This window comes from Protopterus annectens, chromosome 14.part0, assembly GCF_019279795.1.
Source record: "Protopterus annectens isolate FY-2018-M chromosome 14.part0, PAN1.0, whole genome shotgun sequence".
In the NCBI taxonomy this organism is placed as follows: domain Eukaryota; kingdom Metazoa; phylum Chordata; order Ceratodontiformes; family Protopteridae; genus Protopterus; species Protopterus annectens.
The window spans coordinates 238,124,239-238,149,220 of NC_056748.1; the positions used below are offsets into that span (position 1 = coordinate 238,124,239).

At 37.3% G+C, this 24,982-nt stretch overlaps 1 protein-coding gene across 1 annotated transcript in view; it reads left to right on the forward strand.

Moving 5' to 3' along the window:
* Positions 1-24,982, forward strand: part of LOC122788927 (pancreatic lipase-related protein 2-like) — a 264,799-nt gene that overhangs the window by 96,063 nt on the left and 143,754 nt on the right. Inside the window, exon 8 of the mRNA XM_044055961.1 lies at positions 3,461-3,589. Coding sequence (XP_043911896.1) covers positions 3,461-3,589 — 129 coding nt within the window. The remainder of the gene's footprint in view (positions 1-3,460; positions 3,590-24,982) is intronic.

A 24,982-nucleotide genomic window follows, 5' to 3' on the forward strand; every position in this document is an offset into this window, starting at 1 on the left:
GTAGAGTAAACATGTAACAAATAAAGTCCTCTCTGGAGCTACAGCAACCATCTCTTCAGCAAACATTTCTGAAAAAAAAAATTACAAGCGTGATTACAACAGATTAAAAAATTGAAATACAAACCCTGAAGTACTGGTGAGCAACTGACTTGTATCAAAACTCGGAATGGATTTGCTCATGCTCACTACTCGCACAAAAAATAAAAATATGAAATAACAACATTAATACTTAGTAGAGTTGAGAATTATGGCTTCAATTTACTCCATTCTAGCATGAGAATTTCAACCCTTGAGCTTTGCTATAAGACTCAAAACTGTCCATTTGAGAATGCATAACTTGGTAATTACCAGCTGGGGTTCTCAGTGTTTGATTGACAGTCTCTACAACAAATTATAGATTATCAATTTTTCATCATCAGAAAGTAATTTGAAAAACACCATCATAAAAAAAAGTGCACTTTTGCAGGGTGGCACTCTCCTGCATCCTCTATGGAGGGCTTGGACTCCTACTGCCCCCAAATTATATACACCAATTTCATGGTCACACTAAAGTGGGGAAAAGTGGAAAAAGCCACTGTAACTGCACCACTGGAATGCACAATTCAACTAATTGTGGTGAAATGAAATTCAGAGTAAAACATTTGATGAAAAGTTGCTCATCTGAATATCCCCCAACAAAATATAAGTAATCATCCCAATGCACAGAGTATTACTGCTTACTTACATACTGGTCTTATTACAACTTGCTTTATTGGAAGACGTTTACAAATTCTCCTTTAACCCATTCTTAGTAAAACAACAGTTATGTTCTGTCTGCCATTTAGTTCAGTACTTGAATCATAGGATGTTACACAATCTTGTGTTCTCAGAACACCATTATCAGAGAAGAATTCAATTGTGAATGCACCAGTTGAGTGGCCAACATTGTATGATGACAATTGTATAGGTTGTGAGTCAGGTTAACAGGGGCAATACACACACACTCACACACGCACACACACACACACACACACACACACACACACACACACACACACACACACACACACACACACACACACACACAAGCATGCATGTGCACATGTGCATGCATCTTCTCCATGTCAACAGTACCGGCAAGCTCCATTGGCCACTACAATGGATGTAATATGTGATCTCATGAGGAGGTAGGGCCTTCATAGGGCTTCTGACTGTCATTTTTTTCTGTTCCATCCCCCTGATCTACATCCACTTAAGCAGTGACGTAGTAAAGTTCTGATAAGTATGTATTTTTCCATATTTGTATCTCTGAAAGGTCAAGGGGAAAGTAATAGATCAGTAGGTTATTGGGACAACTTGATAATCAAACTTGTGGGAGAAAAATAATTTGACTTAATTATGACATTCTGTACTGATAGAAATAATTAAAAAGAATAAAAGAATTACTTAAAACATTAGAACATTGTGCATACCAATTTTTTTTGCAACTTCTGAGCATGTTAGCTGAGTAAAAGGATTCCTTTTTAAGACCTCACAATGAGGAAATTCAGCTATGGTGTGCATTGCATTAGTAATTGAAATGTGCTCTTTGTACATATCAGATTCTTCTGGTACCTTACCTTCTGTGAGAGGAAGCAATCGAAAATTGAATAATTAAAAATTAAATTGTATCTGTTTTTAATTTTTTTTTTTTTTTTGTTAACCGGGATGTCTGACAGGGTCAGACCCATTTCAGCTGAGGCCCTGGAAAAAAACATATTTATCAGTGGCATTCATTCCACTCATTCATTTCATATACAGCAAATCCCATCCAGTACAGTGAGTCAGTTGTAAGATTAATGCCTTACAACTCTAGGGTTCAGGCCTAACTTTTGGTTACTGGCTTTGTGGAGTTTGCATGTTTTCCCTTTTTCATGATTTTGTGGAGTTTGGAAGTTGTTCTCTCTTTTTATGTGACTTTTATCCGGGTGTTCTTGTTTCTTATCATGTCCCAAAAAGCATGCTGGCTGATTGACTACCCTAATGCTTTCTTCCCTCTCTCATATATTTGTATATGTTTGTGTATGTGTGTGTGTGTGTGTGTGTGTGTGTGTGTGGGGGGGGGGGGGGGCACTAAGTATTTTTTGTCCTTGTGACACCAGCCATGGCTGAAAAAGGTTCATGGGTCATTCCACTTATCTGATTAACAAAAAATAACAATACATAAAAACTTAAATGTGTAGTTCCTTATGTTTCATTCATTTTGAATAGATTGGGACGGCTATGATTCAGAGGAATGAACAGTTGTGCAGTCATTAATGGCTTGTTTAGTATAAATATTCTTGGGATGTGTGGAAATAAGTTCCAAAGGTGAATGTTGCCACTATCACAGTTATTCTAGAATTGCATACAACTCTGAAGTGCCACAATGCCATTATACAATGACGTATTTCTAGATGTAGTGCTGGTACTTTCTTTGCTTGAGCTACTCCCAGAGATATTATTTTATAGCATTACTGCTATGTGTGAGGCTGCCTAAACAGTCAGGTCTCATGAATACGGGCATAGTTAACCCTATTTATCAGTTTATAGTATTTTATGAAAAGGTGACAATAAGCTAGAATATCTCTATCAAAAATTAAGAAATATGTACAAAACCAACAACTCTCCTACTGATCAGAGAAGAACAAATTCAGTGGAGTGACTAAAGGCTTAATATTTTTTTTAATTGTGCTTTATCACAGTTGGCTTCTGATCATCAGCTCTTTGCTCTGGATCTGCCATATAAACAGAAATTGGGTTTGGGGTTAGGTCCCCCAACTCACTAACATGAGCACCACATCAGTGCAGGGAGATTCTATGCCTTTATGTGGTTTGTGCCATATACATGCCTGAGGCAGCTAGCAATACTGGCTTGAGATAGCAAGTGCATGCCCTGCCCCCATTGTTGTTATGTACAGGAGCAATTTGGCTGACAAGGACCACCATTTCCCTCCACTACATTGGGTGAGCCTACATAAGATCCATATTCCCACCTTCCACCTTCTCAGATATTTCACTTCCTGAATCACTATTCAAATGCAGGTCATCTGCATCATAGTTAGGTCTTAATCTCTTTCTGCCATAAAGCCAGGGCAATAAAGGGTTAATTTGGCTAGCATAATAGCCTACCCCCTTCCCAGCTCTTCCAGTGCTTGAGCTGCTATTCAAACTTAGGCCATTTGGTTTATTGTTCTAAGTTAAAAAGACAGCAATAAAGAGTTGATATTTGCATAGGCTGAGCAGTGACCCACAAAAAGTTACAAGTGCATTTATCTAACCTGATGACCAGTTAAGAGATAGTAAATCAATAGTAGAATGGGTGAGTGGGACTTTGGGTCATGCATGTGTACCTTAATAACCTTGAAATACATCTTTAATAGTGTGTGATTGTGAGAAAGACAGAAGGTGATAGTAAGAATTTCCTCTTTCACTATCTATATTTTTATTTGATATGTTTTAGGTTTCGGAATGTCACAGCCTGTTGGCCATATTGATTTCTATCCAAATGGAGGGTATCCTATGCTTGGTTGTGCTGTGCCCTCCATTATACAGGCAGTGGACCTCGCCACAATCGATTCAATCTGGGAAGGCAAGTATGCAATCAAATATTATATTTAAAATGCTGAAAAAAAGACCATTTAGGACCTTGACTTACAACATATGGATAGTTTCAGCTTAGTGGAGAAGTGTTTAGAGTTAAACATTCTAGCATCTTCTTTAGTGTTCTAAATCACAGATGGGGTATTTAAAACAACTGCAGTACTGATCTTTTTATTGAAATGTGAGAGAATTGCTCCGACCAAAACAGGATATTTGCACTGTTATTCAAATATGTCATGAACTTTCTGTTAAGTAGGTGGTTGCTTTCATGTGTTTAGTTTAATGTTGAGGGTATATTTCATTGTTTTAGGTAGTTTTCTTCATTTGTATTAGTCATTCTAACCAGTTGTTTCTGTTTGGGATTACATAATTGAGGATTCTGTAACCTTATGTCACAAAACAGGTAAAAAATGGCCTAACATATAGAATTTAAAGAAGTTATGTACCTACCATAACGTTCCATGTTAGTTGTCTTCTTCTCACCTTCTTTCTTGCTGGTTGGGTTCGGAGCCAATCCTCGGCTCCGACTCGGCCATCTTCAAAAGCTCGAGAGCTGTTTACTGGCTTGAGGCCACCCCATATCCTATGATGCCTGACGCTAGATACCCAGATCTCGTTTGATAAGTCTAACTGCAGACATAATAAGGAGAGAATCCTATCCTAGAATGTATAAATCCTACCAGTGAGGCTACTAGGCAGAAAGGAATAGCCAGAGAAGGCTCAGCCAGTAAAAACCATAAGGAACTCTTCTCGGTCTACTAGGATTGGGGGATGGAGGGTGGGACGCAAGAAAGAAGGCGAGAAGAAGACAACTAATATGGAACGCTATGGTAGGTACATAACTTCGTTATGTTAAGTTGTTTATGTCGCCTTCATTATTGCTGGTTGGGACAGCATCCCTAGCACCTAAATCCCTGGGGGGGGGGGGGGGTCATCGAAACAAACTCTTCAGAACAGTGGAACCAAAATCAGCTCTGCTCCTGGAAACAACATCCAACTTATAATGTGAAATGAAAGTATGTGGGTTGGTCCACATAGCCACAGCTCAAATAGATTCCATGGGCAACCTAGCCTGAAAGGCCACAGAAGTGGCTAAAGCTCTGGTGGAATGACCTTTTGGTTTGATAGGCAACTCTTTGTTCCTCAGTTGATAGATAAATGTGATAATAGCAGTCAACCACCTGGACAAGGTTACTTTTGAGACTGGAAGGCCTTGTTTACCCTCAGCATAAGAAAGAAAAAGTTGGTCCGACTTCCTGATATCCTTAGTTCTATGCAAATATAGTTGCCTATGAACATCTAACTGATGTAATTTATATTCCGCCCTGTTGGAGTGGTTGGGAAAAAACAGAGGAAGGTCTATGGACTGATTCAAGTTACTTTCTGAAGAAACCTTAGGAAGGAAGGAAGGGTTAGTCCTGAGAATAACCCTGTCATTATGGAACACTAGGTACGGACGACGGATACAAAGAGCCTGAAGTTCCGAAACTCTTCTGGCTGAAGTAATAGCTACCAGAAAGAAGGTTTTCCAAGATAAAAACTTCAGGGAACAAGATGCTGCAAGTTCGAAGGGGGGCAAAATTAGAGAAGCTAAAATCAAATTTAGATCCCACGGAGGTGGAGGATCTCTCGCTGGGGGCCTGAGCAGAGTGGTCCCTTTGAGAAAGGCTTTACATAGCTTATGAGACATGATATTACTTTTTGACAGGCCAATGTGAAAATTTGAAATTGCAGCTAACTGAACTCTAATTGGACCCAGCATGAAAGAGTTCCGCATGAAATTCCAAAATGTGGTGTACGGGGGCTGAAAAGGGGTCTATACTCTTAGCCTCTGCCCAAGAAGAAAAACGTTTCCACTTACTAGCATAAGTTTTTCTAGTCGTAGACTTGTGTGATGATAAAATAATTTTGCGCACAGAGGGGGAGATATAAGGAAGAGTGTCTAAAGTTGGAAGTGGAGCAACCAAGCAGTGAGCTGGAGAGATTGCAGGGATTGATGCAGCCCACCCGATTGATGGATCAGAAGGTCTGGAACTAGGTCCAGAGACCAAGACTGCTCGAGAAGATGATGATGCAGGAACGGGAACCATATTTTTTGAGGCCAGTAAGGAGAATGAGGATCATTTTGCAACCCAATATGGTAGCTTTCTGTATTAGCTTTGGGATTAGGGGAAACAGAGGGAATGCATAAATAAGTCCCTGAGGCCAATCGTGGACTAGAGCATCTCTGGGGGAATGTCCGGGAAGTGCAAGGAGAGAGAAGAAATTGCTACACTTGCTGTTGAAGGGGGTGGCAAAAAGGTCGCAGCAAGGTTGGCCCCATTTTGTGGAAAATTTGGTCCGCAGCTATCTGATTCAGAGACCACTCGTGATGCATGAGAATTGCTCTGCTCAGCCTGTCTGCTATAATGTTGGACGTCCAGGGATGTGCGTTGTGATCAGAAACCATTGGGAAGAGATCACCCACTGCCAGAGTCTGAGTGCTTCTCGACATAGGGGGTAGGACCTGGTTCCGCCATGCTTGTTGATGTACCACACTACTGACATATTGTCTATTTGAATTGCAATGGTCCCGGTAGGAAGAGAGTCCTGAAGATCTTGCAACACTAAAAGCACGGCCCTCATCTCCAAGACGTTTATATGCAGATGGTACTCGTGAGGTTGCCAGGTGCCTTGGACTATTCTGCCCTGATAATGCACCCTCCACCCAATCAGGGAGGCGTCCGTGGTCACCATAGCAACTGGAGGGGGGAGTACAAATGGTCTGCACTGGGGCACTGATGTGGAGACCATCCACCATGCAAGGTGCTTTTTGCATGCTTCTGTGATCATAATCATGTGAGACATAGGAAGCTGCTGGAAGGACCATTGGGTGAAAGGAAGCCACTGGAGAATCCTCATGTGAAAATGAGCTAGAGGAATGAGTATGATCGCTGCTGCCATGAGACCCAGAGTTTGGAGGACGAACCTGGCTTGAATTCTTTTGCATGCTAATCAAACCTGCACATGTTGGTGAATCGCTAATACCCTGTCTGGTGGAAGGCTTGCTGACATCTCTTTTGTATTTAACTTTGCACCTATAAAGGTGATAGACTGACAGGGCGACAATGCAGATTTTTTGAAACTTATTGTGATACCTAGCCTGGAGCAAGTCTTGATAGTGTAGTCTCCTGCTCGCAGAAGGTGATGCCTGGTGGTAGCAGTGAGGAGCCAGTCGTCTAGATATGGAAACACCTGGAATCCTTGCTGTCTCAGGTGAGCGGTAACTACTGCCATACATTTGGTGAACACCCTGGGGGTTGTGGTGAGACCAAAGGGCAGAGCTCTGAACTGATAATGGCTGGCTCCCAGCCAGAAGCAAAGGAATATTCTGGAGAGTCTGTCCATTTTGATGTGGTAGTACGCATCCTGAAGATCTATAAAGCACATCCAATTGTCCTGACCCAGAAAGGGTAAAATGGACTGTAGTGTGACCATCTGAAACTTTGTTCTTTTTACAGACCTGTTCAGTCTGCTGAGCTCCAGAATGGATCTCCAGTCCCCTGTCTTTGTTGGTACCAGAAAGAACCTTGAGTAAATTCCAGATCCTTGCTGGTCTGCTGGGAATTGCTGGATGGCTCGTTTTCTTAGCAGTTTTGAAACTTCTTGAACTGCTTGATCCCTTAGATTGGGTGGAACATCTGGAAGGGACTTGTTTAACAATAAGGGAGTGCGAACAAAGGGAATTCTGTAGCTTCCGGATATAACAGACTGTACCCATTTGTCTTGTGTTATGTCTTGCCAGGCTCTTGGGTACAGTGATAATCTTCCCCCGACTGCCTCCAGAGGTGGGCAGCCGGGCAACCCTTCAGGGATGCTAGAAGGGCTTCTCAGAGAAGGATTCTCTGCTGCCCTGGTTTTGCAGACCCAATTTGCCACAAGGGCGGCATCTATTATTGTTCCCTCCTCTCCCCCTGGATGGGAATTCACCACGTGTGTCCGGCAAGGCTCCCTGAGATTTCCGGATATACATCTTTCCACTCTTCTGACCCTTGGGATATGGTCTGGAAGGAGTGGAAAAATGGACTCCCATGGCAGAGAGAGTCTTGCCTTCCTGTTCACACCTGGTTAGGGTGTCCTTCACCTGTGATCTGAAGAGAGCAGAACCATCAAAGGGGGTATTGGTGAAAGACGCTCTGAAGGGTTCTTCAAAATTACATAGCCGCATCCATGCGTGCCTCTTAAGGGCAACGCCTGTGCCTGTGGCTCTACTCGCACCATCGGCTGCATAAGAAATTAGCCTGGAGGAGTTCACCACTGAATTAAGAGTCGCCAGCTGGGGGGCTACCCTAGCCTGGGCCCCCTCAGCTGATGTATCTCTAAGCTCTTTGAAGAAGGGTAAAGTGGCAAAAATAATTCAGAGACCTCATGGAAAAGGTCACTAAAGAGAACATCCACTTCCCATATCTGTCCATTGTTCTGGACTCCTTGTTAGGGGGATGAACAGTTGAAGAAGTTTCAGCCAACTCCTTCTTTGTGGCCGCCGCTAGCACCATGGCATCAACGGGAACACCTTTAGTCAAAAACTGTTTATCCTGTGGTGCAGTTATGAATTTAGTGGGTCTTCTGGGGGTCGGTTCCACTGTGTCTGGAGCTGACCATGCCTTCTAAGCCACCACAGACATCAGTAGGTCAAAAGGCGGAAACACCCAGGAGGTGGAAGGTTGGGATCCAAACACATCCAGGAATACTGACTCATCCTCGGAAGAGCTTAGTGTAATCCAGTTCCCCCTCAGCCTAAGCATCTCAAGGATGTCTGAGAAGGAGACATCTTCAGAGGGGGATCTTGGGGACCCTTCTCAGGGGAGTCAACATGCTTCCTCTTGCATTTCCTCTTATGAGGTGGCTCCTCTGAATGATCAGGGGAGGCCGCAGAAGAGAAAGATACACCCAAGGGGGTACCCTGGAGCATTGGTTCCCCACACTTGGGGTCTGGAGGAGGGGCAGAGGCAGATGCAGGCACCGTAGTGGGAGGAGCCAATGGGGATGTTCGTGGGGCTGACTCAGGGGCCAGCACACTTCTCATGATCTCAAAGGCATCCCTGCTCGCATGCCGAGAAAGCTCCGGTTCCGAAGAGATCGGAATCTCTTTCCGCACCAAGGGGGATGGCTCCAAAGCTGATGTAGGAGCCGAGTTCACCTGTGCTGAAGCTCCGAGGGGGAGAACGAGGTTGGACAAGGGTCTGATGCCACTCACCCCTTCTGAGCCAATGAGGGAGTCACTGCGCCCAGATCCCTCCAAGGACGGTACCAAGGAAGTGATCAGATCTGACGACAGAACCGAAGGAGAAGGTATCGAGGCCGCTGGTTCCACGACTCAAACCCCAACAAACTCCGGCTCCGAGCTCAAGGGAGGAGTTGGAGGAGGAATAACTTCAGACATGGATGGAGCCGACACCTGATGAGGGGGGGCTGGACAACAATTTAGCTAGGGTCTGTGATTTCAAAAGCCTACTGACCACTCTTACCACATCGTGATCTGAAAGTCTTGAGGACTGAGAAGAGTGGGAGGACCAATGACTGTGCTCCGAATGGAGCAGAGGAGACCTCAGAGCCGAGCATATCGACTCAAGGGAGGGAGACCTAGATCTCTTTCGACTCCCTGATGGCTCTGAAGTGCGTGTCAGAACCGACTGGGAGGAAGGCACATTGGTTCTGGCCGGAACCGAGGTGGAAGTATCAGCTTCACCCAACGACGGCTCTGAACTGGGAGCCAAAGATTTAGGTGGCCTAGAGGACTTCATAGGCTGAGCCATAGCCAGTGAATCCTGGGGCTTAAGTAAACCAAACAAAGTTATTTGAAGAGAAATACAGGTAAAGGCACCCAGATACAAAACATTTCACAATCCAAAAATAAGATCACAAAGGGCGAATGTAGAATAAAAGATTATTAAGTGGAAGTTAAACAAAGAGAAGCTAAGGTTATGGATTACATGCAAAGTGAAGAATTTAGTGTAGAAAGTGTAACACAGGTTATGTTATACCAAGATAGAACAATGAGTCCCCAAAGTAAGTAGAAACAGGTGGATTAGGAGACATCAGAAGAAGAAATAAGGGCATAGTAAAGAAAAAGAGATTTAGTCTGGTGCAATATTTATGCAAAGGTGAAATCAAAACTAATTAAGCCAAAAAAAAAAGCACCAAAGATGTTTGAAGAGAAGTACAGGCAAAGGCATCCGTATATTAAAATTTCACATTACAAAAAGTAAGAAAACAAAAGGGGAAAGTAGAAAGGAGTAGTAAGTTAAAGAAATAAAAATTGAAGTTAAGGATTACTTTAGTAAAGAAAATCCATCTCAAGTAACACCACAGCATGATGGAACAATGAGTCTCCAAATTAAAAAGAAACAGGTGGAACAGGAAGCATCTGATCACTTGCCACAAGACAATATTATAGGGCCTTCAGTAGGAAACCAGTACAAAAGTTCAGTTGGAATTGCACAGAAAGGGAGCAGCAGGAAACAGTGGCAACTCTGACACATTCAATGTTGTGGCGTGATAGCCCAGTAAGTTCCCTTATGAAAGAGTAATGGATGATGCAGGATGCAACTAAAGAGAATATGTCATAGGATGATTTTCTGTAACATTATGTAGAAAGTCGGCAGGAAATGGAAAACAAAGAATGTGCCCTCAGTTTAAAAGAAAATGATCTAGGGGAAGAGTTACTTGATTTAATAGAAATGGATAGATATATTAAGATCAATGAAAGAAATAGATTACACAAAGTCAGTAAGACTCAAAATGTTAAATGTTTGATAAAACAAATTAACAAAGTAATCAAGACTATCCACAGAAATTCATTTGATATAACAGAAGTAAATAGGATACATTACTGTGCAGCTAAGTTAATAACTTACCTCAAAAACAGGGCAATAAGGGAAACGGGGGAAGAAGGCTCTAAGGTCAAAAAAGACCTGCACGTTTACTGGAGAGAAAACACAAAAGTCTAAGGAATTACTCAGGGCATTAGCACCTCAAGAAAAGAGGAAATAGGTGGAGCTGAAGAAGAATGGCATTGCTTCAAAAAACAGCATGTATGAGGACTACAGAACAGATATGCAGCTGAGCCAGGTGTGGAAATAAGGTACATAAGGAAAGCTGATGGTGGAATACAGAAGTCCAGGAAGTCCTCAAAAGGAGGAAGAAATGCAGGAAAAGAGGAGGATAGAAAAGACAGACCAGGCAAGGATGGTATACTGCTTGGCTAACAAAGAGGCTAGGACAGGATTTGCAATAGGAAAGATGAAGTCATCACAGGCACTCTACCAACTTCTGGAAAGTGACTGAGTGGATGGCACGTGGATAGCACATAGATGGCAAGGCAAAGACAGAATGATAAAAAAGATAGTCAGACACCCTTTATAAGGGATGCCAGTAACGGCCTTCTCACCAGTCCACAGGACATCAAAAGCAAATGGGAGTCCTTCCAGCAGCTTCAGAAAGAAGAAAACCCTACAGAAGCTGTACTGCTCCAGACACAGCCTATGGTAAGAGGAGGAACCCACCCTAGAAGAAATAAATACTAAAAACAAAGGAAAATGATGTCAGAGAAAGCAGCAGGCATAGATGAGGTCACAGCAGATGTAACCAAGATGTTGGGTGAGAGAGGGGAAAAATGGCTCCTAAGGGTACTCATAGCAGTATAGAGAGAAAAATATATCCCAGAGGATTGGAGAATAAGCATACTAGTGCCAATGTTCAAGAACAAAAGGGGAAATTCACAACTGTGGGCAATATACAGATATCAAACTCCTGTAGCACTGCATGGAAATTCTGGAAAGGGTAATTGATAAGTACATATGCAGAGTAGTAAAATGTAAGATGGCAAATGAGCTGTTCAGATTAAGATCAGGATGCAGCACAACTGACCCAATATTTGCCAAATACTTGAGAAAAAACTAGAAATGAGGCAAGAGTCCAACTGGGCATTCATAGACTTCGAGAAAACATATGGCCAGGTCCAAAGAAAGCTGATTTGAGGAGTCCTGTGGTGGTTTGGAGTCCCAAAAACATTGTTAGAATTAGTGCAAGCTATGTACCAAGGCCCAATGACTCAAGTATGAATGGTGTTTTTTCTTACAGAGGGGTTCCCAGTCAGAGCGGATATGCTTCAGAGTTCATCTCTGAGCCCAGTGTTGTTAATACTGGTGATGAACTACATTAGTAAACAGATCAGTGGGTCAGGTCAACAAAGTTGCTATATATAGACGATGTGGCATTACAGGCTGACTCTGAGTAAGAAATTCATCAAAGGGTAGGGGAACGGAATGCAAAATTGAAGGCACATGGGATAAAACTGAGTACAGATAAGGTAGCTGCAATAATAGTAAATGGGGGAAATCAGAAGAAGCTGAGACTTGAGATAGAAGGGAAAACAGCGGAATAGGTTAATAGCTTCAGGTATCTGGGAGGGGTGTTTAAGGGGAAGGGAAGTCTAAATGAGGAGGTCAAAGCTAGAATCAGAGGGGCTGCAGCCAGCTGGTACACAGTTTATGACAGAAGAATGCTAAAGAAGCTTACGTGTAAGATGTATAAAACAGTGGTGTGACCAGTACTACTGTATGGTACAGAAACCTGGGCAGTAAAGGCAGTGCAGACGAGGAAGCTAAAGGTGATTGAGATGAAGTGTCTGAGATGGGTGGTAGGATGCACACTGTGGGACAAATGAAGAAATGAGGACATAACTGCAGAAGTCAAATATGCTATTATTACAGAAACAGGTCAAAGAGAACAGATTATGGTGGTTTGCGCATGTGTAGGAAAGCAGAAGGCAATCTGGTGAAGAAGATGTGGGACATACAGGAAAAAGGTAAGAGGAAATAAGGGCATCCAGCAAAAGAGGAGGATGGATTGTGTGAGAGAAGACCTGTGACAGTGAGGCAGAAATGTTGAAGAAGGTAAAAGAGTGGCACTGAATAGGGAAAGATTGCAAAAAGGGACACACACTGACTCCATGTAGAAAATGGGAAAAGGGGATAGATGATGATGATGATGGCCTTCCTGAAGAAGTACTGCAGCCCCTCTGGATGAGGTGGGGACTTGATGGTTTGTGTGTATGCAACTTATGGGTTTCCAGACCTCAGGTATATGGGCAATGTTGTGAAATACTCAAATGGTGCTTGTTCTCTTCTCTGCAGTCACAGCAAACTAGGTATGTTCCCCCACATGATGTAGCATGATATCAAGAACTTAGCTCAGGATGCATGAAGCTGATGCATACAATATTTCTAATGTGTTCCCAGCTGGTCACTGAAAGGTTCCTTTAGCTAAGATGGTTAAAGCTATGCATACCTTAATAATCACAGGAATAAACATATCACACATCCTCCTCCAGTCTGCTTGTGGGCGACACAGTTCCACAAGGTCCATTAAGGTCTCACTGTTCATATGGAAATGGTTCATGGTCTACTGGTCAATGAACAGGTGGTATGCCAGGTGCTGTCTGCACTTCCCTTATTGGCATACATGATGTAGAACAGAGTGCATGTGCTGTGTCTTTAAGAAGCATATCAAGGAGTGAACATGTATATATATATATATATATATATATATATATATATATATATATATATATATATATATATAAATAGCAGGCACGTGCTATATCCAGTGCCATTTTGAAAGTGCAGCCAGAGAGTGTGGTCATGTAAGAATGAATGTAGCTAGTTTGTATATAAGTTACCTAAGTTAAAGTTAATAAGCTTCAATCATGATGTGTTTGTACATAATAAAGCTGCTTGAACAGAACCCACAAAGACTCGTCTATTATATCCTAACTAGACGAGCGGCAGGTGAACACAATGAACAATATTGCAAGCAGTGCTCTGATGGCTGTCAATGACACATGCTGTGTAGCCATCATGGCAGCTGATTCCAGCATCATTTACAATGCACAGCATGATTCTTGGTCTAAAAAATTGATGTATACCATGGTATACATTCTACAGCATACTGTCTGCAGTAAGCTTGTCAATATTACCACCATTAAAATTCATCAAAAGTGCTAAAATTAATATTAGTATTTTTGGTGTAGGGCAGGCCCCCAGTCTCCCAACTGGCAGTTTACACTCATTATTAATTATTCTTAATCTGAGGTCACACAACATTAGCAAACAATGAATGCATGTGTTTCCCTTTCCATAACATTGTGGCCTTGGAATAGAAATATTAACTAAGGGAATTAGGGATGCAAGAGGAATAAAAGTCATCAGATATGTGTAACCTGTCTTGGTGCATTTGTGCATGTGTATTAGACACCAGACATATTCCTTAAATATAACTTTAAGTCACCTAAAACAGTTAAAAGAACAAGGCTTTTAAACATTTTCAAATTCTACTCTATAGCACAGCAAGCAGTGCTTTAGTCCTCTGCACTACCACTAGACATCACCAGGGAATCTCTGTCAGTTACTCTAAGTCATTAAAAAATACAAGGGAGCAAAAATGTCTGAGCCCTGTACCCTTTTACAGTTCCCTAACTGAACAGAGTTGTAGCTCTTGACATCAGTTGAGGGCTTTAGAAAGGCATTGTCTTTCTGTCCTGATGTATTTTCCGAACAATAAAGAAAGAAATGGTAATGTCTGGCACTAGGGCTGACTGTTCAGTGCATGAGTTATGAGACACAGGGCAGGTATAAGAGGCAAACTCAGAAGTGTTCTGTAAAATCAGGAACAGAGAAGGATGGGGGTGTGTCTGGGGGGCAGACATTCCTCTGTATGGCCATGCTGAAGACTTGCAAACAAAGCTGGAAGAAACACTAGATGACACCAGGGAGACATTTTAAATAATACTCTGACTAATTTAAAATGTTAAAACAGCAACATGTTTAAGTATCACAAGGCATTTTCTGAGCACTAATGAAACTCTAATGTCTGGCACTATGTACTTACTGTAATCATCCATGATGTACATGGTCATCTACGGGTCAAAAAATCCATCTCTGTTATTCAAACTCCGCTCCAAGATGACTTCCAAACCTTCAATCAATAGCTAAAAAGCCAGACACCTATACTCAATCCCTCAAAAAAAAAAACAATGTGATTTGGAACAATCCAAAAAAACAGCCAATGCACCCAGCTTCCATAATACTAAAGATGTTAACAATACCACCATAGAAACTATCCTTCAAATACCTTGCTATTTGGCTTAACTTTCAACTACACATTCAAAACACATGCAAAAAGATAAACATGTTATTGTTCTGAGCAAACAAACTATCACCTTTTCTGTCCAAGCAATCTAAACTGTCATAGGCAAAGGAATACTCATCTCAATTCAAATATGGACTACCCATATTAGCTGTAGCCTCAAATAAAAATGCCACAATCTTGCAACCCATCTCTAATAACTTCTGCTGGTTTATTACTATCTCCCCTGTTAAAGGACACCACTGCCTTACTCTTCCAAAGCCAAATGGCTCTCAATATATTTGACAGCCAACCTCCTCCTAGGATCACTAATTTTCAAAACCCCTTCTCCTTAGACATCTTCCCCTCTCACACATAAACTCTTCACCAAACACCCACCCCCACACACATTCTCAGGGGTATTTTTCATTATCAACCCACAATGCTAATTCCAAAATCTAAACTTCATTGCACTCACCATTCATTCTCCATTCTAGCACCTAAACTATGGATCTCCATTTCTCTGTAAATCAGAAACATCCAAAAGTACTTGGATGTCAAACAACAGCTGTAAGAAACACCTCTTCACCACAACAGAGTACAACTGCACTCATACAATTCACATTACATGAACCTTGCAGCTATCTTTCTTTGCTATATCCCTATTTCATCCTTCCTTCTTTCATCTTATCATACTGTCACGTAGTACTCCTCATTCACCCTAACTCCCTCTTCTCATCACTCACACTACCTCTCCTTTAATTTCCTCTTCCATCTGCATGTCTCTGTTACCATTTCTCTGTCTTCTCCCTATGATGTCCTTTCCTGCAACTGTTCACACTCAACTCTTCTAATGTCTTCATACCTCTCTGTATAATATGTTGCTATCCTTGTAGTGTAAGTCGTTCATTATGGCTACATCTTAGCTAAAAAGCTCTGCTAAGCATGATTCCATTTTTACATCCATGTTTTGAGATTGTAAATTACTTGTTGTTACTTGTTGAAGTCAACATTGCAGCATATTTTTGCATATGTAAATATATATATATATATATATATATATATATATATATATATATATATATATACATACACACACACACACACACACACACACACACACACACACACACACACACACATGTAGAAATATGTTTTGGTAATTTCTTATGTGATCCTATTCACCTGAGCTGTGTGTGCAAATGGTGCACTGAGATCAGTGCACTAACCTAGTAACAAATATGAATAAATACATAAATAAATAAATAAGTAGATAAAAACAGGATGCATGAGTTACCAGTAGTGCTTACACCATGCAATTCAGATTCAGTGATATGCAAATTAGACAGTAATGAAGTCTTTCCTCATTCTAGTGAAAATGTATGTATGAGAGGTGGAGCCTGACTGGCACACTGAAATCAGCAGAACTTTAGAGCTCGATAAATCAGTTAAATTAAACAGGAAAATGTGTTTTTTTTTGAGAAAAAAATAACAAAAAACTTATAGATAAACAGTTAAACTATATAAATAGTTATTTTGGTGAACTTTCATCAAAATTTTCCTGTCAGAAGAACTTGGAGAAAATCTCAGTTTCTGAAAATGAGCACCTCAAGGAACGCACATCCTGATGCAGCCTTAAGAAAGGAAATCCAAATTATGACAACCACCCTGCAGGAGCTATCCTTGAAGATGGATGACTTTAAAGAAAACTTAAAGAATCTTAAAATAAACTGCCAGAAACAGACTGATACTTTAAAGGAACTGTTACAACAGCATCAATCAAAAATAGTAAATATTGAAACCTCTCCAAAAGACATTACACTGACACTCAAAGAAGAAGAAACACAAAAAGAATATCTTCTGAAACAAAATAATTGGCTGATAAACAAAATAGATGACTTAGAAAATAGAGAGAGGAGAAACAATAGTAGAATTTTCGGGTTACCAGAAAACACAGAAGGTGAGGAAATCATTTCATTTTTAACTATTTGGCTTCCGGATTTCCTAGACTTAAAAGAAGGTTTTTCCTTTGGTATCGAGAGAGCCCACAGAGCTCTGGGGGGAACCTGCTTCCTCATCAGCGAATACCCCTCCCAGATCAACTGTTATAAAATGTCTCTCATATTTGGACAAAGAATTAATTTTATGATCTTCCTGGAGGAAATACCTTTAAAGCATAACCAGAACTTGATAAGATTTGATAATGATTACTCCACCAGAGTAATTGAACAAAGAAAAAAAGTATGGCCAGTGATAAAACTGCTAAAGCAAAACAATATCAAAGCTCAACTTGCCTTTCCAGCTAAGATAACAATTCTGTATGCCAATGAGATGAGATGAGAACTTTTAATGATCTAGATATAGCTTCATCATTTACCAAAAATAATAATGTACCAGAAGATATGGAATTGATATCCCCATTTCTCAAAAGAATAAAAGAAACAAGTACTTGGACTGATGTCAGGAAAAACAAAACAAAACAAAAGACTGAGCCCAAAATATCTGTTGTAAAAAAATAATTGCTTGTTTACTTTAACTTCCAAAAAAAAAAGAACTTTTTACTATGACTTGAATTGTCATCAGAACTAATCACAATGAAAATGTAATCTCTCATTTATGCTTAAAACCAAAAGTTAAGTAATCAAACTACAAGCTTTGATATTTAAACTTTAGATAATTGAGGATTCTAATGGTTAGTACAAAGGTAGAGGTATGTTCAGCATAACCTAATTCACTTTATTAGTGAATAAATTATTATGTTCTACTTACCATAAACTTTATAGAATACAGATATAAAAACTATTTTTACTATATGTGTTTATCTTTACTTCTAGATTGCTTTTTGTTTCTGTTTACCAAATTCACTTAAATAATCTGGCCCAATAAAAAGAAACATTTTCTTCATTTTTATCTGGCCTTAGTTACTGCATTCCTTATTATATTGAAATGTATTAGTTCTGACTGGCTTATTTTGCTTATTCCAGCTGGCTTGTATAGTTAAAACGGCAATACATCATTTTGCCGTTACTGCTTTACCCCGAGTTATGCTTTAATAGCTTCCTGGTAGGCATAGGTTTGTTGTGGCTTAGAGATACAAACCTGTACCATCGTTTACCATGTTTGGTTGTCTGATGATTTGTCTGAATATCCTGTGTGTTGACTGTGATTATAAATGTGTCTTGGTAACAGTCCGCTGATTTTGCAACTAGATGCTGAGAACACTGGAAGAGGAAACAGACGGTAATGCATAAAAGCAGTTATGAGATTTTCCTACTTAGATGGTCTCTGTAATACTTTATGCTTTGTTTGAGACAGTGTGAGGTAAGGATTGGTGCTGTGGTTGTTGGGTGGCTGAGAGCTTTGCTATTTTGTTTATGCATTTGCTAGTTGTGGTCTAAGATGACTGTTAGTGTTTTCCTTCTGATTTGTGGCTTACTGGATTCCAGACTACTTCCCCTTGTTTAACTGTCCATTTATTTGAATGGGGAAAAAAGGGAGGGAAAGTTCACACAGCTGGGAGGGAGAAGTGAAGCTTTCCAATAATTAAGACTCACGAGTGCTTAACTCTGCTTCGCTCATATCCTGAGCTGTATTTTCACTTCAGCTAGGTTCCTATGACAAAAGGAAACACTGACATCATCACCAAATGGCTCTGAGAAACTTTGGTACACTCTTGCAAACAATGAATTAGCTGTATGAAGGAGCTTACTTGTTTTTTTATTGAAGTGTATACCAAGATCTGCCTGTATAGTTAATAACTTTTTGTCTTACATAAGAGAATTGCAGTATAATACGCAACATGCTGATATAATTAACTGAATGAGTGCAGTTGTTTTGACTGGACTTAGTAAATGATTTATCATTAGCAGGCAATCTAGTTATGTTCCGTTAATAGACTGATTAATGGACTAATTAATCAGGTAGTGCTTATACCTATATATAACCTCCCACACCAGATTAGTTTCTCTTTAACTAATTTTTAATTTACATCAAGTTCTGAATGTAACTGTAATATCCGCTTGCCTTCAAAGCAAAATTACAGTGTCCCTCTTCACACCTTACTAACGTGTGTTAACTCTAACCTTTATTATTCTTCAGACCATAAACCTAGTCCTGTATCTTATTTTTCAAAAACCCTTTCCTCAACACTTTTGTTATTCAGACAAATTTTGTGTTAATAGGATGATAGCTTTTGTTCACAGATCACAAGGGGAAACTATAAGTTTCCATTTGTGATTTTCTGTTCTTTCTTTGTCTCAGTTTTTCTGTAAGTTACAGTCTTTCTTCATTCTGCTATGAGTCATTCTTTCTGACTGTGTGGGCAAAATATTAAAAGAGCATACACTGTTGAACATTGAACAATAAAAGCTAATCAACAGTGACATTTGAGTGGCAGTAGGAAGTCAGTAACCTAAGGTAATTTATATATAACTATGGATGGTTAAGACTAATGTGTAACAGTACATCATATACCATATTGCCAAAATGTCACAAGAGCAAGTTTGGTATCCTTTTCATCTGGAAGATAATAAGAGCTCAGTATTTACAAGAGATCTATTTTTTTATGTATTTAAAGGAATGTGTATAGGAGGGTGCATGCGCTTTATGTACATGGTGTACTTTTATCAGCAGGTGTGGTTGTAAACAGCTTTTAGTTCATGGCTATCTATAGTATTTATGGGCAAGTTTAGTAACAAAGTTGGTTAAAGAAACATGTTTGTATTGTTACTCTAATGTAATTGGTAGAGTATATAATAACCCAAGGTATTTGTGTACACTGATTTATTCTAGCAACCTATCCAAACAATGTTGTTCTATATGACAATATTTTAGATTAAACACACTTTTTCACATGACTAATACCATTAATGCTGCATCACAAATAACATAATAATTTCTATTAAGGAGAATATTTTAAGAAATATGATAAACATCACTTGTTTACATCATATATGTTTTAATTAAGTAGTTACAGTTACAACTAATGCCACTATCATATTCATGAACTGTAGGACATTATAGTGTTATTAAACTATGACAACACTTTAAAAAAATTAAAAAAGGAAAGAAATATATATTTTCAGTTCTTATGTTCTCTTTATAAACTGTTCTCGATATATTAGTTTAGCTTATGGAGCTCAAAGAACTTTTATGTCTGTTAAAAAGTATGAATGATAATCTAATAGACTTATTTTATCTATTAGATTAGGAATGATTTTCATTCAATGTTTAGAGTGGAATTCAGTTACACCATTTGTTGTTATGTTTATCTTGACATTATCTAAAAAAAAATCTCCTTTTCTTTTTAAGCCTGACCAAAACAGTATTTTATTGATATTTATGATAGAGAAAAATCTGACAAATTCTCTTAAATACTTGTACATAAAAAGATGCTGTTATCAGAGGAATATATTGAATAGTAAAAAAAAGACTCATCCTTTTGACAAATAAACTGATATGGATTTAACCTTATTATCCTTGAATACCAGTGGTTTAAATAACCCAAATGAAAGATGTAATTTGTTAAAATACTTAAAATGAAACAAAGCACAAGTAGTTTTTCTTCAAGAGACACATTTCAAAACAAATGATAGTTATTCATGGAATCCTAAATATTATTTAACTTTTAGCTCAGTCTACCCATAAGACAAAGACTAAAGGTGTAACAATCTTATGGAAAAAGAATACAATGACAGAAACCATCATTAAATATGAAGAAAAAGAAGGTCTTATGGCTATGGTAGTAGTGAAATTTAAAAACAGAATATGGACATTGGTAAACCTGTACTGGTTTCCTGGTATCAGAGTAGGAACAATCAAAAAACACTTAGATTTCATCTCTAATAATCATAAGGGTAATCTAATAATAGGAGGAGATTTCAACTGCATTCTGGATTCATCTGAAACCACTAATAAAAGACCCCCTAGGACTTCCTCCATTTTCAAATCTTTAAAAAAATGGATTGATTCATTTCATTTACTAGACACATTTAATTTGAAAGATGATACATCTCTATTGTTTTCCCATCTAGGCCACAGATACGGCACTCAAACTAGAATAGACAAAATATTAATTGTCCAATACCTGCATTTAAAAATCACTAACTAACTCCATACCCTTTTTCAGACCATGATTCTTTGATTTTAAAAATCCAATCTGACTTCAAACTTTTAATCTTATCATCTAGAATTCCATCATATATAACAAAAATTAAAGAATTTAAACGTTGGCTATTATCAGAACTACAGTTTTTTTCTAGATACTAATTATACAACAGACATCAATAAAATAGTGATATGGGACTCATTAAAAGCCTATATATATTTGGTAAAACTCTCACTTGGTACAAAAATAAAATAAAAGAATGGGATAAAGAATTATTAGATGTACAATCCAAACTCATGTCAATTAAAAATGAAAAAAAAAATCAAGACTCCCCACAAATCAGAAAGAAAACAGAGGAGTTAAATAATAAATATAATGAAATATTAACACATAAAACTAGTTTAGCATTAGAAAAAATTAAATTAAACTTCTTAGCCATCTCTCCCAAATATCTACATAACATATACACAAGAATCAAAATACAAATCAAATCCAATAATATTAACGACATTTATCATGAAATGAAAGGAAAAGTATTGGATATAGGAGATGTTCTTCATGCATTCAACTATAGAACGATCCAAGGGATATCCAGGAAAAAAAAAGGACGCTGCTCGTACAGGTGATGTCTTTTATTCCACTAGTGCAACATAAAACGTGGTGCAAACAACAAGTTAAGCGCTTTCAACTGAACAACCTCAGTCTTCATCAGAACAGTGCATTCAAGAGAAAACAGAGTATATATAGTGTCAGTTACTAATTTAGTTCAAAAATTGCGCCAAAACTTTTAAAGTGACACAGTGAATAAATAATAACATGTTTGACTTGATCCATACATGTATCCAAAACTCACTATACAAACATGAATATAAATGAGTATACTAAAAAACAACAACAATGTTTATAACCATTAATATTCAAGATAAAATATGAAATTTATATGTATGCTATACAATGATTTATTAAAAATGTTGAAAATATTAAAAATATTAAAAATACTGCCTACTTTATGAATCAACTACATTATGTGATAATAAATAGTAAAAAATAGTAAAAAATAAATAACATATTTGAATATTAAATATTGATTACTATATGAATACTAATGTGGGTACCTGACTAAACAAGAAAACAATAAATAAACTAAATAAATGAATGAGAAAAATGGTGATACCATATAAAAACAATTTCAACCTAACATGAGTGAACACTTATTGATCAACTTCTAAAAATGGTTTGATACTAATGTGATCATTTAGGCGTTTCAGAGCTTCATGCATTCAGATATCACTACATGGAGCACTTTAAAAAAGAGAATTGCCATACTGACCAACTAAACACAGTTATTAATTTTACTAATATTAAAAATATACCAGAAGAATTAAAATCAGACTTACAAAAGACTATATCCTAAAGGGAAGTTATTGATAAAATGAAAGAAGGCAAGACTAACAAAGCACCAGGAATAGATGGTATCACTATGGAATTATATAAACTTTTCCCCCAGTGATAACCTCCCTACTCCATAAAACTTTAATAGAAGTTCAAACAAATGCAATAATTCCACCCTCTTGGAAATACACTTTAATTACTCTGATTCTAAAAGAGGATAAAACATTAAATCTCTGTGCCTCATATAGACCCATATTACTACTGAATAATGATTACAAGATATTCATGCCAATTTTAGCTAAAATAATTAAAATATTTTTATCTAAAACAATCAACAATGACCAAACAGGATTTATATTTAATAGACACACACACAATAATATCAAGAGGATACTTACTCTTATAAATTATGTAAATAAAGAAAATAAAGAGATACTTATAGTAGGTTTAGACATAGAGAAAGCTTTTGACTCTCTAAATTGGGATTATCTATTTATAATACATCACTATTTGCCTTTCCCCTAGTTTCATTCACTTACTAGAAAACACACACACATATATATATATATATATATATATATATATATATATATATATATATATATATATATTAATTATATATATATGATATATATACACTAATAATCTTTAATTATCTCACATGTTATACTGTAACACTGTCTGCATGTTGAATTTATGAATGTTGAGTATTGTCTTACCAAGTATAATAACTATTATTGTTATCAAAGTTTGAATTCTATGTAATCTTTGCTTATTATGTTGTTCATCTTTTAAATGTATTCAGAGCTTATCTCCCCGGGCCTCCGCTGAAAATGGACTTGCCTCCAGTCGGACTTCCCCAGTCAACAAATGTAAAATAAATAAATATAAACAATTTAGCCTATGTTAAAATAGGCCCATTTACATCAGAATCTATTCATATAACAAAAGGCACTAAACAAGGCTGCCCTATGTTGCTCATTTTTTTTGCTCTAGCCATTGAAGTATTTGCAGAAACAATATGCAATAACATAAAAATGAAAGGGGTGGGTGTTTGCTATCAATATAATTCTAAAATAATGCTTTTTGCTGACATATTATTAACCTTAATTAATTCTAAAGAGTCCTTGGAGGAGTTAGAAGTAGTGATTGAGAAATTTTACTTGATCTCAGGTCTTCACTTCAATAAGTCAAAATCTAAATATTTGTTCTTAAACAAAAAGAAAGAAGTACAGGTTACAGAAAATCATATTATAGGGAAACAAAAATCTACTCTAAAGTACTTAGGAATAGTCTTAAGTAAAGATCCAAATGAGATAACATCAGTAAATGATAAGAATATCTTTAACACAATGAAAATTTGCATTGATAGATGGAATAAAATATTATTAACTTTTGAAAAAAGGCTTTTAATTAATACAAATGGTTTTACTACCCAAGATTCTGTATGTGGCTACAGCTATTCAGTTGTTTCCCGATAGATGTGTTTTCAAAGAAATTTATTCAGCTTTCTTAAAATGTTTATAGTTCCCTAAGAGAAATAGAATAACCTTAGCACATCTTATTAGACCATGGAAACTAGGAGGATCAAACTTTCCAGATATAGAAACATATATAAAGGCATCCATATCCAAATTTATTACAGGCTGGATAAATCCCAATCATTTGGCCAATTGGAAAGAACTACTAACTGTTGTGTCAATTAATGAGTTTACTTTTTTAAATAAGTTTCCAATATTATATAAAGCTAATAAACCTCAGTATCTAATAAGTACATGCATGCAATATAATATAGCAAAACCTACTAAAACATATCCAATTAATTACATTAATTAATTTAGGAAACTTAATGCTAATATGGACCTGAAACTTTGGATTGATCTCCTAATACCTTTCACCATATCCAAATAAAAAAATAATCAAAACTTGGGAACAAAAAAATAAAAAAAAACAATAGTTTAAAATCAAAAAGAAATTAAAATGTTTAAAAAATCAAATAAAAAAAAAAAACACATAAAAAAAATCACAGGACTGCTTGAATCTACAAAGCATTATATTTATAATATATTATTTAGATTTAATTGTTATTATTAAAAGTTCTATATATAATGAAAATCAAAAATTATCATAATATATATATAAATATATATAATAACCATAATAAAGAAATAAAATATATATAATAAAAAATACTACTAAAACTTATTGGAAATATATTTTGAAAAGGTCATCAACTACAATGAAATGAATGAAAAAATTAAGTAGTATTTTATCATGTTACATACACAAATAAATCACAATATGGAAAAATATATACTGTAATATATACACAGAGCTTTTTTATCCCCAAAATAAATTACCAAAAGTTCAGTTACAAATGGAATGAAATGGTTAGATGTGAACAGCAGACAGAGCACAGACTGAAATCATATTTTTATTATATGTATTAAAATCAATGGAATTAATATGGAATTAAAATGCTTTTGTTTAATGATTCTGATATTTTTATTTAACTAAAACACTGATTTGAATGTGATGAATGAAGGTCCACATCTGAATAAAATAAATATGTATCTCTGGACAGTAGTACAATGCAAAGCACAAAAAAATGTATAAAGAGAGATGAAAACAAAACATAAACACAAACTTTTTTTTATTTTTACTAACTTTAAACCTCAATTTTTTTGGATGAAAAAAAAAAAAAAGAAAATTAAATTA